The sequence below is a fragment of the Anomaloglossus baeobatrachus genome, chromosome 10 (assembly GCF_048569485.1).
Source record: "Anomaloglossus baeobatrachus isolate aAnoBae1 chromosome 10, aAnoBae1.hap1, whole genome shotgun sequence".
Lineage (NCBI taxonomy): Eukaryota > Metazoa > Chordata > Amphibia > Anura > Aromobatidae > Anomaloglossus > Anomaloglossus baeobatrachus.
In genome coordinates, this window is record NC_134362.1 from 24,126,995 (window position 1) to 24,139,916 (window position 12,922).

Here is a 12,922-nt window from a genome sequence, read left to right on the forward strand (position 1 = left end):
GTGTACTCAATCATAGCTCACCTCCTCCCCCTTCTCTACAATGACTGATATTCCCTATATATAGTAGGTAACAGAATCCACTTTCCCAATGGTAATATGTATCACAACTCATCACTACAATGACTAACAGCTAGGTACAGTAGATATCACCTATTGTGAATGATGGCACCTGTGTTATCTACTGTACATGTTAGTCATTGTACAGGAGGAGGAGGTGAGCTGTGATATCGCCTATTGAGAAAGTGGATCCTGTGTTACCTACTACATATAGATATTATCAGTCATTGTACAGAAGGGGGAGGAGGTGCACTGTGATTAGACTCAATACACAATAGGTGATATCAGTATAGGAGGAGGAGAGCTGTGACATAACCTATTGTGATTGGTGGCTACTATGTGATTAGTGGTTTACAATCACAATAGGTTATGTCACAGCTCTCCTCTTCCTGTACTGATATCACCTATTGTGTATTGAGTCTAATCACAGTGTACCTCCTCCCCCTTCTGTACAATAACTGATATATATATATATATATAATGTAGGTATTTGTTAACACAGAATCCACTTTCACAATAGGTGATATCACAGCTCACTTCCTCCTGCTGTACACTTCCTCCTGTACAATCACCTATTGTGAAAGTGGATTCTGTTACCTACTATATATAGAATATCAGTCATTGTAGAGAAGGGGGGGAGGAGGTGAGCTATGATAGACTACACTATAGGTGATATCATTACAGGATGAGGAGAGCTGTGACATCACCTATTGTGATTGGTGGCTCCTATGTCACAGCTCACTTCCTCCGGTACTGATATCACAACGCCTCTGTACACCACTAATCACATAGGAGCCACCAATCACAATAGGTGATGTCACAGCTCACCTCTTCCTCCTGTACAAAGACTGATAACATAGGCTTCACCATTCACAATATGTGATATCAATGTTATCAGTCTTTGTACAGGAGGAGGAGGAGATGAGCTGTGACGTCACCTATTGTGAAACTTATCTTCTGTACATTATTATTCATTGTACAGGAGGAGGTGGTGAGCTGTGACATAACTCCTCTGTACACTACTAATCACATAGGAGCCACTAATCACAATAGATTAGCTCTCATTGTAATCCTACCTATGATAAAGAAACTGCTGAACATTCTTCCTGAAAGGTCAGGAAATAAGACTAAAATAGCCTTGATGGCTGCTGTTAAAATTGCAAGATTATGAATTGTTGCTTTCATTTTTAATAGATCATGATTTGAAAATTTACTAACATTTTTAGAAAATGCAGATTGTTTAAAACAAAAAATTGAGGTTTGTGTGCTGATGACATAACAGTTCAGCTATATATATTAGTGCAGTACTGTTGAACGACCACCAGGTGGAGCTAACACACCGGTTCTTAGTGCAGGGTTAGCCACACGTGATCAATGTCGTCTGTATGTCGCTCTATAGTGTGACAGTTTGTGTTCCTGGGGATATTAAAGAATTAATAAGTCCCTATGTCAGGAGTATAGTAACTGTATGTGCTCTGAGCAGTAAACTACCGGGTAGGAGGCTACAGGAATATATCCCACTCTGCATACACCTATAGGTAGAAGGGAAGACTTGGGATTCTGATGCTTATTAGCATTTGTGTCACTTTCCAAATCATTAAATATCGGCTCTGAGGTGTTGTGGCCTCTGCACAGTAATCATCCCGGGTGTTACGGTGTGAAATCTGCTGTCACAATCTCATTCTTGTACTTGATGGGAGGCTCATCCCTCCCGGGGCTGGAGGACCACCATGCTGTGACTGCGCCGGGCAGCTGCGCGGCCTCAGGTTCTCTGCTCCAAGCGGCTGCGCAGCCTCAGGTTCTCTGCTCCGGGCGGCTGCGCAGCCTCAGGTTTTCTGCTCCGGGCGGCTGCGCAGCCTCAGGTTCTCTGCTCCGGGCGGCTGCGCGGCCTCAGGTTCTCTGCTCCGGGCGGCTGCGTGGCCTCAGGTTCTCTGCTCCGGGTGGCTGCGCGGCCTCAGGTTCTCTGCTCCGGGCGGCTGCGTGGCCTCAGGTTCTCTGCTCCGGGCGGCTGCGCGGCCTCAGGTTCTCTGCTCCGGGCGGCTGCGCGGCCTCAGGTTCTCTGCTCCGGGCGGCTGCGCGGCCTCGGGTTCAGTGTTCTGTGAGAGCTGCTAGTATCGGACGACGGGCACACCTTATTGCTTGGGGGTGACCTATTAAGTTGAAAGAATCCCCAATTCTAAGCTTTAAGTGACGGCGCTTGCTGCTTTTTTGTGATTGATATTGATGACAAAATGAAACTTAGATTGTGTAAACACAGAGCGGTTTTAGCATTTTTTTTTTTTCTGCATCTTTTAGTGCAAATTTTATCCAAACACGGAATGCAAATCCTTATGGCAGCAAAATCAGAATCCTGAAGTTGTGGTTTTTTTTTTTTTCTCCTTGGAAATTTTGTGCAGAAATAAATGTGCAGCATGTCAATTCTTAGTGTTTTTTTCCACCCTAGAATACGTAGAACTGCACGGAAAAAACAAAAAACACTATAATATTATCTGGGTGGGTTTTTTTTTCCTTCAAGAGATGTAGAAATTTCTGCAACCAAATCCTCAGTGTGTGCACATATCTGAAGTGAACAACTCCTTTATGCTAATTATTGGGGCACCCGTCTACCACAATCACAGGAGCTCCCTCTGTTCACATAATCAGAAAAACCCTGACAAATATTGTTTCCCTACATCGCCGCCCCCCAGGGGAACTTGAGCATTACACCGGTCTCATTAATTTATAATGCAAAAATCCAAGGCTACTTCAGTCGTGAAAAAACTGATCAGTCGCGTCAGTTACATCTGTTGTGTGTCCGTTTTACAACTGATCCATTTGTGTTTGGGTCATCCCAGTGGGTGTGCCAAACATGCTGGGCATGCTCAGTAGAGCATGACTGAATGCAGCACTGGATTCAGTCGTGTGACGGATTATGGCGGAATCCCGCACCATAGACATCCATTATAGCTCGACTGATTGTGACGAAATCCTGCACATTAACGTTTCTTGGAGTGTAAAAAAAAACGCAGTGTCAGTCATTCCACGACCGCTCAGTCGCGCGGCGGAGGCAACGTAGGGTCATCAGTCACAATCAGTCGTTAATACAAGTCTATGGGGGAAAAACGGATTCCTGCAAAATATATTGCAGGATACCTGTTTTCTCGGATTGTGACTGATGGAAAAAGACTGATTGCACCTGGAAGGGTGGGCCGCGCTAACTGAAAATGAAACATTGTAACAAACAGCAGACAGTTGCCTCCTTTTTGTTACTATGTATTTATAATGCAGAGAGAATCCGGATCCTCCAGAACCAGGGACAATCATGGTGGGAAAATTTGGGTCTACAGCAAAATGGGATCCAGGAGCCACCCCTTACAATAGGGCATCTTAGAAAGTGAAGATGTGATTGGACCGATGGAGATGAGATGGGCACACTGCACACTACTCCCAAAAAATTGGATTGGGCAAAGGACTGACGTCTTCTGGTCTCCGCACCATGACCGGCATTTCATGTGGGTGCATAATTGCCACCATTATGCACCCACCTTCATTTATAACAGTTTTCCCATTTTAAAGGGATCTTCCACCACCTTAAGATCAAGGACTTTGTTTGCTTTGAATATAAAAAAACGTATTTATAAATAAAGTTTTAGTATTCGAGCTACGATACAATCATAGGAAATCTACAAACAAACGTTTTATAAAACACAGGACAGAATCATAAACTGCTCTCTACGATGAAAAGTACAGTGCCTGGAACTACCCTGCAGCCCCCGCTGCCGCCTCCACCTCGGACGTCGTATCCGCGGTCTCACCAGTCTGATATAAACACATTGGGCGTTAATCATTGTATACTCTCATCCGAGTGCAGCGTCAGCGTCCCCCAATTCGGGGGGGTCTTTATAGAGTTCATACTCCCGGTACAGCAATTAGGATCCTTTGTTCGACGACGTGTTCACAGTAACACTTTTTGCTTTTCAGGGTCCCCGGGAGGAGCACAAGACCTCGCCGGCAGAGGAGGCTTTGGAACAAGGTGATTTTCTTAATTTAGTGGAAAGTTAGGAGACCCTCGCCGTTTGGCACACAGTTTTCCTGAGCGACGGTCTGGCTACTGTATCCCCCGAAACAGGCACATGGCAAAGATCATCGCAAAAAGCTGCGGAAAGGGAGAGAAAGGGGAAAAGATTCAGAATGTTGCATAAAAAATGCCCTCAATGTTACAGAGTCACGACAAAGTTTTGTAACAGTTTTGCTTTCACAAGTTGTTGCTTCAGCGTTTGTCGATATTTGTCGGCTGGTCCTTTGGTTACTGAAGCACAATTATCAGTGTTTCATAAATTTGATGTATTTGTCAACAAAAGATTACAAAAAAAAAAAAATCAATATTTACAGCATTGATCCTTATTTCTCCAAACGTCTACTCTTCACCCCGACATCATCTGTGCCAAATCCAGACCGATGGCACATTCTTGTCTAATCAGTGGTTGACGTTTATTACAATTTGTTTTTTTTTTACTTATCCTCCACAAGTTCTTAAAGGGATTGGGATCTGGGAATTTTCCTGGCCATGTATCCAATACTTTGCTCACAGAGTTCTCTTTTTCTGGGTGACATGGTGTCCACCATTCTGGAAGAAGTCTTCCTGCTTGGTTGGTGGGAAACGTTGCTCTTGGAGGATGACTAGATCCCATGCTTTATTGTTCTTATGCAAAATAGTGAGTGAACCTCCTCCACGGATGAGAAGTCCCCACACGCGGAGCCTTTACCATTGGCACATACAGGAATCCTGGTGACACTGCCGCTAATAAAGAGTCCACATCCTCCAAGAGCAACATTTACCCCAGAAGCAATCCAGCACGATGGCGACTAAAGGGGGCTTTACACGCAGCAACATCACTAGCGACGTCACTCGTGAAAGCACTCGCCCCCGTAGTTTGTGCGTCACGGGCAAATCATTGTTCGTGGCGCACAATATCGCTAACACCCGTCACACTACTTACCTGCCTAGCGACGTCGCTGTGGGCGGCGAACCACCTCCTTTCTAAGGGGGCGGTTCGTGCGACATCACATGGCAGGCGTCCAATAGAAGCGGAGCGGCAGAGTCACGCCCACCTCGTTGCCGGAGGACACAGGTACGGTGTTGTTTGTCGTTCCTGGGGTGTTACACGTAGCGATGTGTGCTGCCTCAGGAACAACCTGCGTCCCGAGCAAGCAACGACATTTGGGAAATAGACGTGTCAACGATTTGGTGAGTATTTTGCATCGTTAGCGGTCGCTCATACGTGTTACGCAATGACGACGCTTACTAGGCCGGATATGCGTCACGAATTCCGTGACCCCAGCGACATCTCGTTAGCGATATCGTTGTGTGTAACGAGGCCTTTAGTAATAACTAAGTGGCTCAGTGAGTAAAATACTGTGTTTATGGCCAGAATCTCATTGAGAACCTGTGTGCAAATAAAAATGTGGAAATTGTGATAAGCTCCAACACTAATTAGACAAGACTGGGTCATCAGTCAGGATTTGGTGCAGAATCTGATATCCGGCTGCCAGGGTGAAGGGCAGACAAGTGTGGAACATAAGGGGGAAACACTGTAAATATTGAGTCTGACTTATCTGAAAAATACGGTAATTGTCCATAAGACACACTTTTCCTCCCAAAAATTTGGGAGGAAAATGAGGGGTGAGTCTTAGAATGCGAATGTGGCTTACAAGGAGGTGGAGAATGGGCGCTGTGCTGGCTGTGGAGCAGGGCTGTGCAGCGGGTGCTCCAGGCAGTGCAGGCTCCAAATAATGGCACCCGGAGTTGGCGCGTGTGCAGATGGAGCTCTCAGCTCAAAATCTCATGTGTGCACGTGCGCCACCTCCGGCCCATTGATCTCCCAGCAGCAGACTTAAGGATAAAGGCGCCTGGAGGTGGCACATGCACAAATAAGATCTCGACTTGTCATTGAGATGACAGATTATTCTGCGCACACACCGACTTTAGGCGCCAATTCTTTGAAGCCCGCACCGCCAACCGAGCATCTAGGACACCTGCTGCACCGCCCTGCTCCACATAGCATCCACTGCAGCATCCCTGCCTCCTGTGACCCCCTGCTCCACCACCGCTGCCACCCCCCTGCCAGTAAGACACCACCAGAGTATAAGTTGGACCCCTCCTTTTTTTTTTTTAATCAATTTGGGGTGAGTCTTTTAAAACGAAAAATACGGTATATCAACTTTTAGTAAAGTGTTATGAAATGTCTTTAAAGTCATTAAAACATCCGGATAAAAGATAAAACTTTTGCCTACAACTGTACAGGGTCGGGGCATGTAAAGAACACTGAATATAAGCATATCTGATGACATAATATGAAAATCACATTACACAACAAGACCCACCCCTACCCAAAAAAAAAAACCAAAACACCGGGAGATTATCATCAATATCTGCAGAGGTCATGCACAAGGTAATAACACTGCACCGCTTTGCACATGAGCAATATATTGCACTTCCACATCTCGTAACATGTTCTTTAAGGTTACGTGTGTGTATGACAGTCATTTGCACAAGAGACATTGTCCCATAATACAGAATCCGTATGTGACGCATGCACACTACATTGCCTTGTGCATGCACCGGAGCAGCAATAAAAACTAAGGAGGCTGAAATGACTGATTATATTTTTTTACCTCCACCGCTAACACACCGATGGCTAATGCTCCAGCAATATACACGTATGGTTCCAAAGAATTCAGTATCGTTGAGTAACAACCCTAGAGAGAAAAAAAAACAAAACTGTTATTTGTGATTTGCAGAAGGAATATGAATATCAATATGCCTCCTTGGGATCTATGGTGTTTAACTAGAACGCGCAACAATAGAAAACTACAATAGAAAACAAGTAACCTAGCAGGCCTGCGAGGCCCCAGGTATGCATCATAGGGTTAAAGGTTGGTTCATTTAAGGGCAAAGTTATGGAAAAGCAATGATACTATATACATTTCACATATTTAGTTCTTACCTGTCTGTTAATTTCTTTTCCCATCATGCATTCTGCCCGGCCAATGAAATCTCCAGCTTGTAGGACACTCTTTCCACAGCAGGCTTCAGGAACTCCATTCATTGCATATGTTCTGAACTGCAAAGCACCATTGAAATCCTCTGGTCCGTTGACGCCGCAGCATTCAAACTGTAAAGGAACATTATAGGAAGAATGTTCCAATTGCATTATACAAAAAACACACACGTGTATCGTGTGCATAAAAAGAATATGGTGACTTGGATACAATATCTGTATTTCTTTGATTTATTACTGTAATCATGTCTATTCAAATGCAACCTCTTCACTGAATCTGTAGGGTCATGGCAGACCCCATCACTGTTCCACTATTGCTTATTTTACAATTATAGTTCCAGTATTTATTTTTACATTACTCTAAGTATGAGTTATTAATTATGACATATCTATTAACTATCTATTTCCTAAATTTTGAGGGTTATGTTTAGAACCCATCACTGTTCCACTATTTCCTATTCTACATTACAATAATTCCAGTATTTGTTTTTATATTACTGTAAGTATGAGGTTAATTAAAGCATAGCTATTAACCTTATCTCTTTCCTAAATTTTGAGGGTAATGTCAAACCCCATCGCTGTTCCACCATTCCCTATTCTACATTATAATTCCAGTAGGTCTTATAGTAATGTAAAAATAAGACCTACTGGAATTATGTAGAATAGGAAATGGTGGAACAGTGATGGGGTCTGACATTATCTCTTTCCTAAATTTTGAGGGTAAAGTTAATAGCTATGCTTTAATTAACACCTCATACTTATATTACTATAAGTATGAGTTGTTAATTATAGCAAAGCTATTAACCTTATCAATTTCCTAAATCTTGAGGATAATGTCAGACCCCATCACTGTTCTTCTATTTTTTACTTTACATTAATAAAACCACTTACTGTAATCATTACTGTATTCCAAGTTGATGTAAAGGCATCGGTGCTGTTATTGCCCTGGTAGTGTCTTTTTAGGTCCTTAGTAAAAAAGTCCCTGGTCAACTATAGAAAAGAACATAAAAGTCAAACCATCAGTATATTCACAATCAAGAATTAAAAAAATATGGCTCATTTCTTCCAAAGTCAAATATTTTCATAGGTTATGTGTGGTATTGCAGCTCATTACGATTTATTTCAATTTGGCTGGGTTTCAATAAGAAAAAGATGCTGTTATGGGAATAAAGTCCTCTACAGCCGCTCTAACACACAGACAACTATGGCACCTTGGCGTCTTCCTATGGTTCTGGATACACAGGACACCATATTACACCATTTCTTTAAAGGCTGGCACGGAAGCTGTGCGTAACTTGAATTTCTTCCCTTATATAATTGTAATCTATATGATATAATAAATGGGTATGGATAAATAGGAGCAGCAGTATAGGTCTGGGCCATAGGACTTCCTACTTTTATATCCGTTTACTATCCCAACATCTAAAGCGTATACTGAAGATACTTACATTTTCTCTGAAGAGGAAAGCCAAAATAGCAGCCGAGAGCTCCGCCAGGAATATGACCAAAATAAACATGAAAAACTGGAAGAAAAAAAAAGTAATTTATAAGTATAAAAACATTTTTTTTTTTAGTCCAAAAAGCTGTTGTAATATGTGACAATTCCAAAATTTTCCTTCCAAACTTTTACCATGTTCCAAAATGTTAAGCTCTACTTTTACCCATACCTAACCTAGCTCTAATAAAAAGGTCATCTATTCAAGAGGGCGGAAAATAACAATCAATGGGTACCCCTGAATACCTCTTTCACCAAAAGAATGAACTGGGCCGATACCTGTATAATGGGTTCCATGGGTCCATCACTTTTAGTGAGTGAAGCAGTCGCCCACAGTCAATGTGTCCTTTGGTCTCTGAGGATTTTTTTTTTGCATTTGGTACGTTTTGATCTAATTTCATGGCAGCGTTTAGTTTTTGAAACCATATTATATTGATTTGACCCATGATGGAAGATGTCCATAAAATGACTCCTAAGGAGCCTTACTGTTGGGTATTGGAGTGGTCTCTTGGCCGATGGGGAACTCGTTCTATGGCTACAAACATTTAGTGGTTAAAAGGAGGTGAACCTGCTTCACTTTGTCTATAGCAGGACCTGATGGGCCGGAGCAGGAACGAGGATTTGTGGCACCCCTGAGGATTCAGTCGCCGCAGGGTACTGCATCTCCTTTAAGATGTAGTACTCATCCCGGATAAGGAGAGGTTAATCGCTGGTGATTCTCACATTCTCACACCACAAACAGGTGCTTTCCCACTGGGGGGTGGCCATCATGAAGTATGGGACTTTCCTGATCATCAGGACAGCCACCTGGGGGGCGGGCGCCACTTGGGAAAAAGGGAAGGAGAATGTTCACACATAGTTAGCCCCAGGCACAGCTTGGGGTGAGACGCACTTGGGGACCTCGGTCCACTTTCTTCTACCTCACACTTCTGGGAGCGCCATAGGGCCCGTGGCTTGGAGCAAACAGCCCAGCCAGCCTGGGGTCTCTACAGCTACATGGGATTCCAGGGTCTGCGTTGAGTTCAGAAAACACCTACAACTCGTTCCATATTCCATATACACCGGGATTGGAGGGACCCCGACCAGAAAGGACTCACAGTGGGAACACCGGCGGTGACCTCGAATTGCTCGGGATCGGCTGGGGTCCATCACATCGGTGGCCAGTGCTTCGGAAGTGGCAACCGGGTTACTTAAGGAACAGTGAGTAAAAACACCTGGAACCTGCAGACACTGTGTCCGCCTGTCATTTCCAGCGCCGCCACCGCCCCGAGCCTCAGCACCCACCATTACTACTCCCCTCATCATCCTCCCCGGTGCCCGCTCCACCTGTAGGGAGAAGAAACACCTCGGCTGCTACTACCATCCGCCCGGAGAACAGTGACAGCAGCGGTGGCTAATTCCCTGACCACATACCGCAGGTGGCGTCACAAAATCAACCTCCACCATCATACGTATTCCCCCTCTCCTTCCGTGTACACGTCGGGGGTCACGAAACCGGGCAAGGCCACCGATGATATCCCCTGACCCTCACCGGCCCGGGTGACAAGTATTTTCCCCCAACCCCCTGGAGGTGTTACAGATTCACTCCATGGCAGTCTTCGTATTCCCGGTGTAATGCGCCACCAATAATTTTTGGTCGGAGTATTCCTTTATTGATTTAAGAATGGGTTTAGCATTAAAAAGGTATATAAAGTAGAGGAGTTGTACGTACGAAGAGCAGAAGGCACTTGTTTTCGCGGATTGCTCCACAACAGCCCAAGAAGCCGAGCAGGAAAAGCATGGCACCCATGGCCAGGAGAAGATAGGCGCCCATAAACATCAAGGGGTTGGCTGCAATTATCTCCCGGAAATCAGTGGGGTCAACGATCACCCAAACTCCAAGTCCAAGGAGAAAGGATCCACAGAGCTGGAAGGAAAGGGACAAGGGACAAGTTAGAGGAAATATTATAATTCAATCACATTTGTCTTTTATCATCAGTCTGTCTAGAGCGGCTTGCAGGTAGAACGGGAAAAATGCTGGAAAAAAGTAACCGCCATTGTTTGTTTGTTTTTGTATTTTTTTTTTTTTTATTAATGATGGGGTAATATTTTTCTTCAGATCAGTAAAATTATGGCGATACCAAAATCCTAAGCTTTTATTAAAAATTTCTCTATTTAATAAAATAAATTTAATTTTGGGTTGTATCATTATTTTTGTAGACCAAGAACATTTTTTTTTTTTTACCCACCCATCCATGGCGTTGTTTTTTTTTTTTTAGTGTGCTGCAGCTTTAATTGGTACATACAACTTTTTGATTGCTTTTTACTGCATTTCTTTATGGGGTGGTGCCATGACTGAAAACTAGAATATAGGCATTTACCGTATTTTCCAGATTGTAAAATGCTCTTTTTTCCCCCGCAAAAACAGGGTAAATTGGGGGAGCATCTTACAATTCAGATATGGCTAATCGGGGTGGCGGTGGTGGAGCGGGGTCATAGGAGGCGGGGTCAGCAATATTGAGGGATCAAAGGAGCAGTGGAGCGGCCCAGGAGGGTCACAGGATGGGGTGTTTCAGCAGCAGGTGCATTAATCTGCGGCGGGCTGTGGGGGTGTCCCTGCAGTGGAGGGACTCAGGAGAGTCATAGAATGCGGTGTCTCGGTGGTGGGTGCATTGATTGATTGCAGGCTCCATTGAAAATCGCCCACAGTTAACGCGATGGGCTTCAAGAAAATGGCCGCTGAGGTGGCACATGTGCAAATTGATGGGATGGACTTCAAGAAAATGGCCAAGGAGTCCTATCTGGGCGCACACACTGCCTCGGCGGCCATTTTCTTGAAGTTCATCTCCTCAACCGCGGGCGATTCAATGGAGCCGGCAGTTAGATCAATGGCATCTGCCATCGAGACACCCCGTCCTGTGACCCTCCTGAGTTGCTCCACTGCAGTGACACCCTGGCAGCCAGCCAGCAGATCAATGGCGCCTGCCACTGCCGCGACACCCCCGAGCCTGCAGTAGTGCCGACTTTCCTGAGCCGCAACACCCCCTCCTCCGAGCCCGCAGCATCACCTACCCTGCCTCCTATGACCTTCCTGAGCCGCTACACCACCACCGCTCCCCCTGATGAGCTAATATGAGATGCACCAGGATTATCAAAACAGACCTTCATTTTAACATTAAAAGTTATTTTTTCCTATTTTCCTCCTCTAAATTTGGGGTGCGTCTTATATTCCAGTGCGTCTTATAAACCGAAAAATACGGTAACTTTTCTCTTGTCTATAGTACAAATCCTATTCTCCTATAAACCCTGTGCGGTACATAGTACACATGATTGCAGATTCAAGTCCCTTATGGATGAGAAAAAATAAAATGTAAAGAAAAAGGTTTTTAAAAATATGCAAAAAAAAAAATAAAATTAAAAATCTCCATTTTTCACCAGTTAAAAAAAAAAAATAAAAATTCTAACCCATCATGCAAATGCCATAAAGATATCAAAAGTGCATTTTCTTTTATATAGCCGCACCCCCCCCACCCCCCTGCCAAAAAAAGAAAATGCAGTATAAAAAAAAAAAAAAAAAAAAAAAAAAAGCTTAGAAATCTTAGGGGTATCAATAAATACTGCAACTCTGCTGCAACAAACAATGGAAAAGTAATATAAAAGTTCTAGATCTTGGAAGGAGCGGAGGTAATAAAAACGTAAGAGCAGAAACAAATATTGTCCCCAACGAAAAGAGGATAAGTCACAAGTGACACTCACAAAGATTAAGAAGTTGAAGATGAACATGAGGTACTTGACGCAGCTCAGACTGTCGCCCTCCATCTTGTCGCTTTTCCTGAAACACACAAGACAATGATTATTTATTCGCTGTGTGATCGGTCGCCATCTGGTTAATAATTTATCCAACATGGATGAGCCCAATCAGGGCGCAACATCCCTCCTCGTGCCTACTGACCGGCATACCCTTAAAAAGGGAAACAGCGCCACACCTGGCCGTGGGTTATGGCTGGTATTGCAGCTCCTTTGACGTTAACAGGGCTGAGATGCAATACCAGACAGAACCTGTGGACCGGTGTGGCGCTGTTTTTCTTCTAAGCAGACATTGGTCTTTTGTTCCTATTTCTGAGACCCCATGACTGTGGCAGCCATTGTTCAGTCATCCACCTTTATGTATACAATTGTCAACATCTTCAGTTCAAGGACTTGTTTGCGGTTCCACTTCTCGATCGTCTCTTAATTATGGTGCACGGTTTACCTGCGGTGCCGGTGCGGCTGATTGGTACTTGTACGCTGGGCGGTGAGGCGAGAGCGGCATCCGGTAACATCTCTACTGCAATCACAGTAAGTGGAGCTG

The 12,922-nt window shown here is 44.2% G+C and overlaps 1 protein-coding gene across 1 annotated transcript; it reads right to left on the reverse strand.

The window, feature by feature from the left end:
• Nucleotides 1-429: 429 nt before the first annotated feature.
• On the reverse strand, nucleotides 430-12,399 carry TSPAN18 (tetraspanin 18). Its single transcript, XM_075326736.1, has 7 exons — nucleotides 12,328-12,399; nucleotides 10,304-10,498; nucleotides 8,546-8,620; nucleotides 7,989-8,087; nucleotides 7,044-7,211; nucleotides 6,712-6,795; nucleotides 430-4,192 (listed from the first exon to the last, which is right to left on the reverse strand). Exons 1-7 carry the CDS (start codon nucleotides 12,388-12,390, stop codon nucleotides 4,145-4,147), a joined length of 732 nt encoding a protein of 243 aa, XP_075182851.1. The 5' UTR covers nucleotides 12,391-12,399; the 3' UTR covers nucleotides 430-4,144.
• Nucleotides 12,400-12,922: the final 523 nt, after the last annotated feature.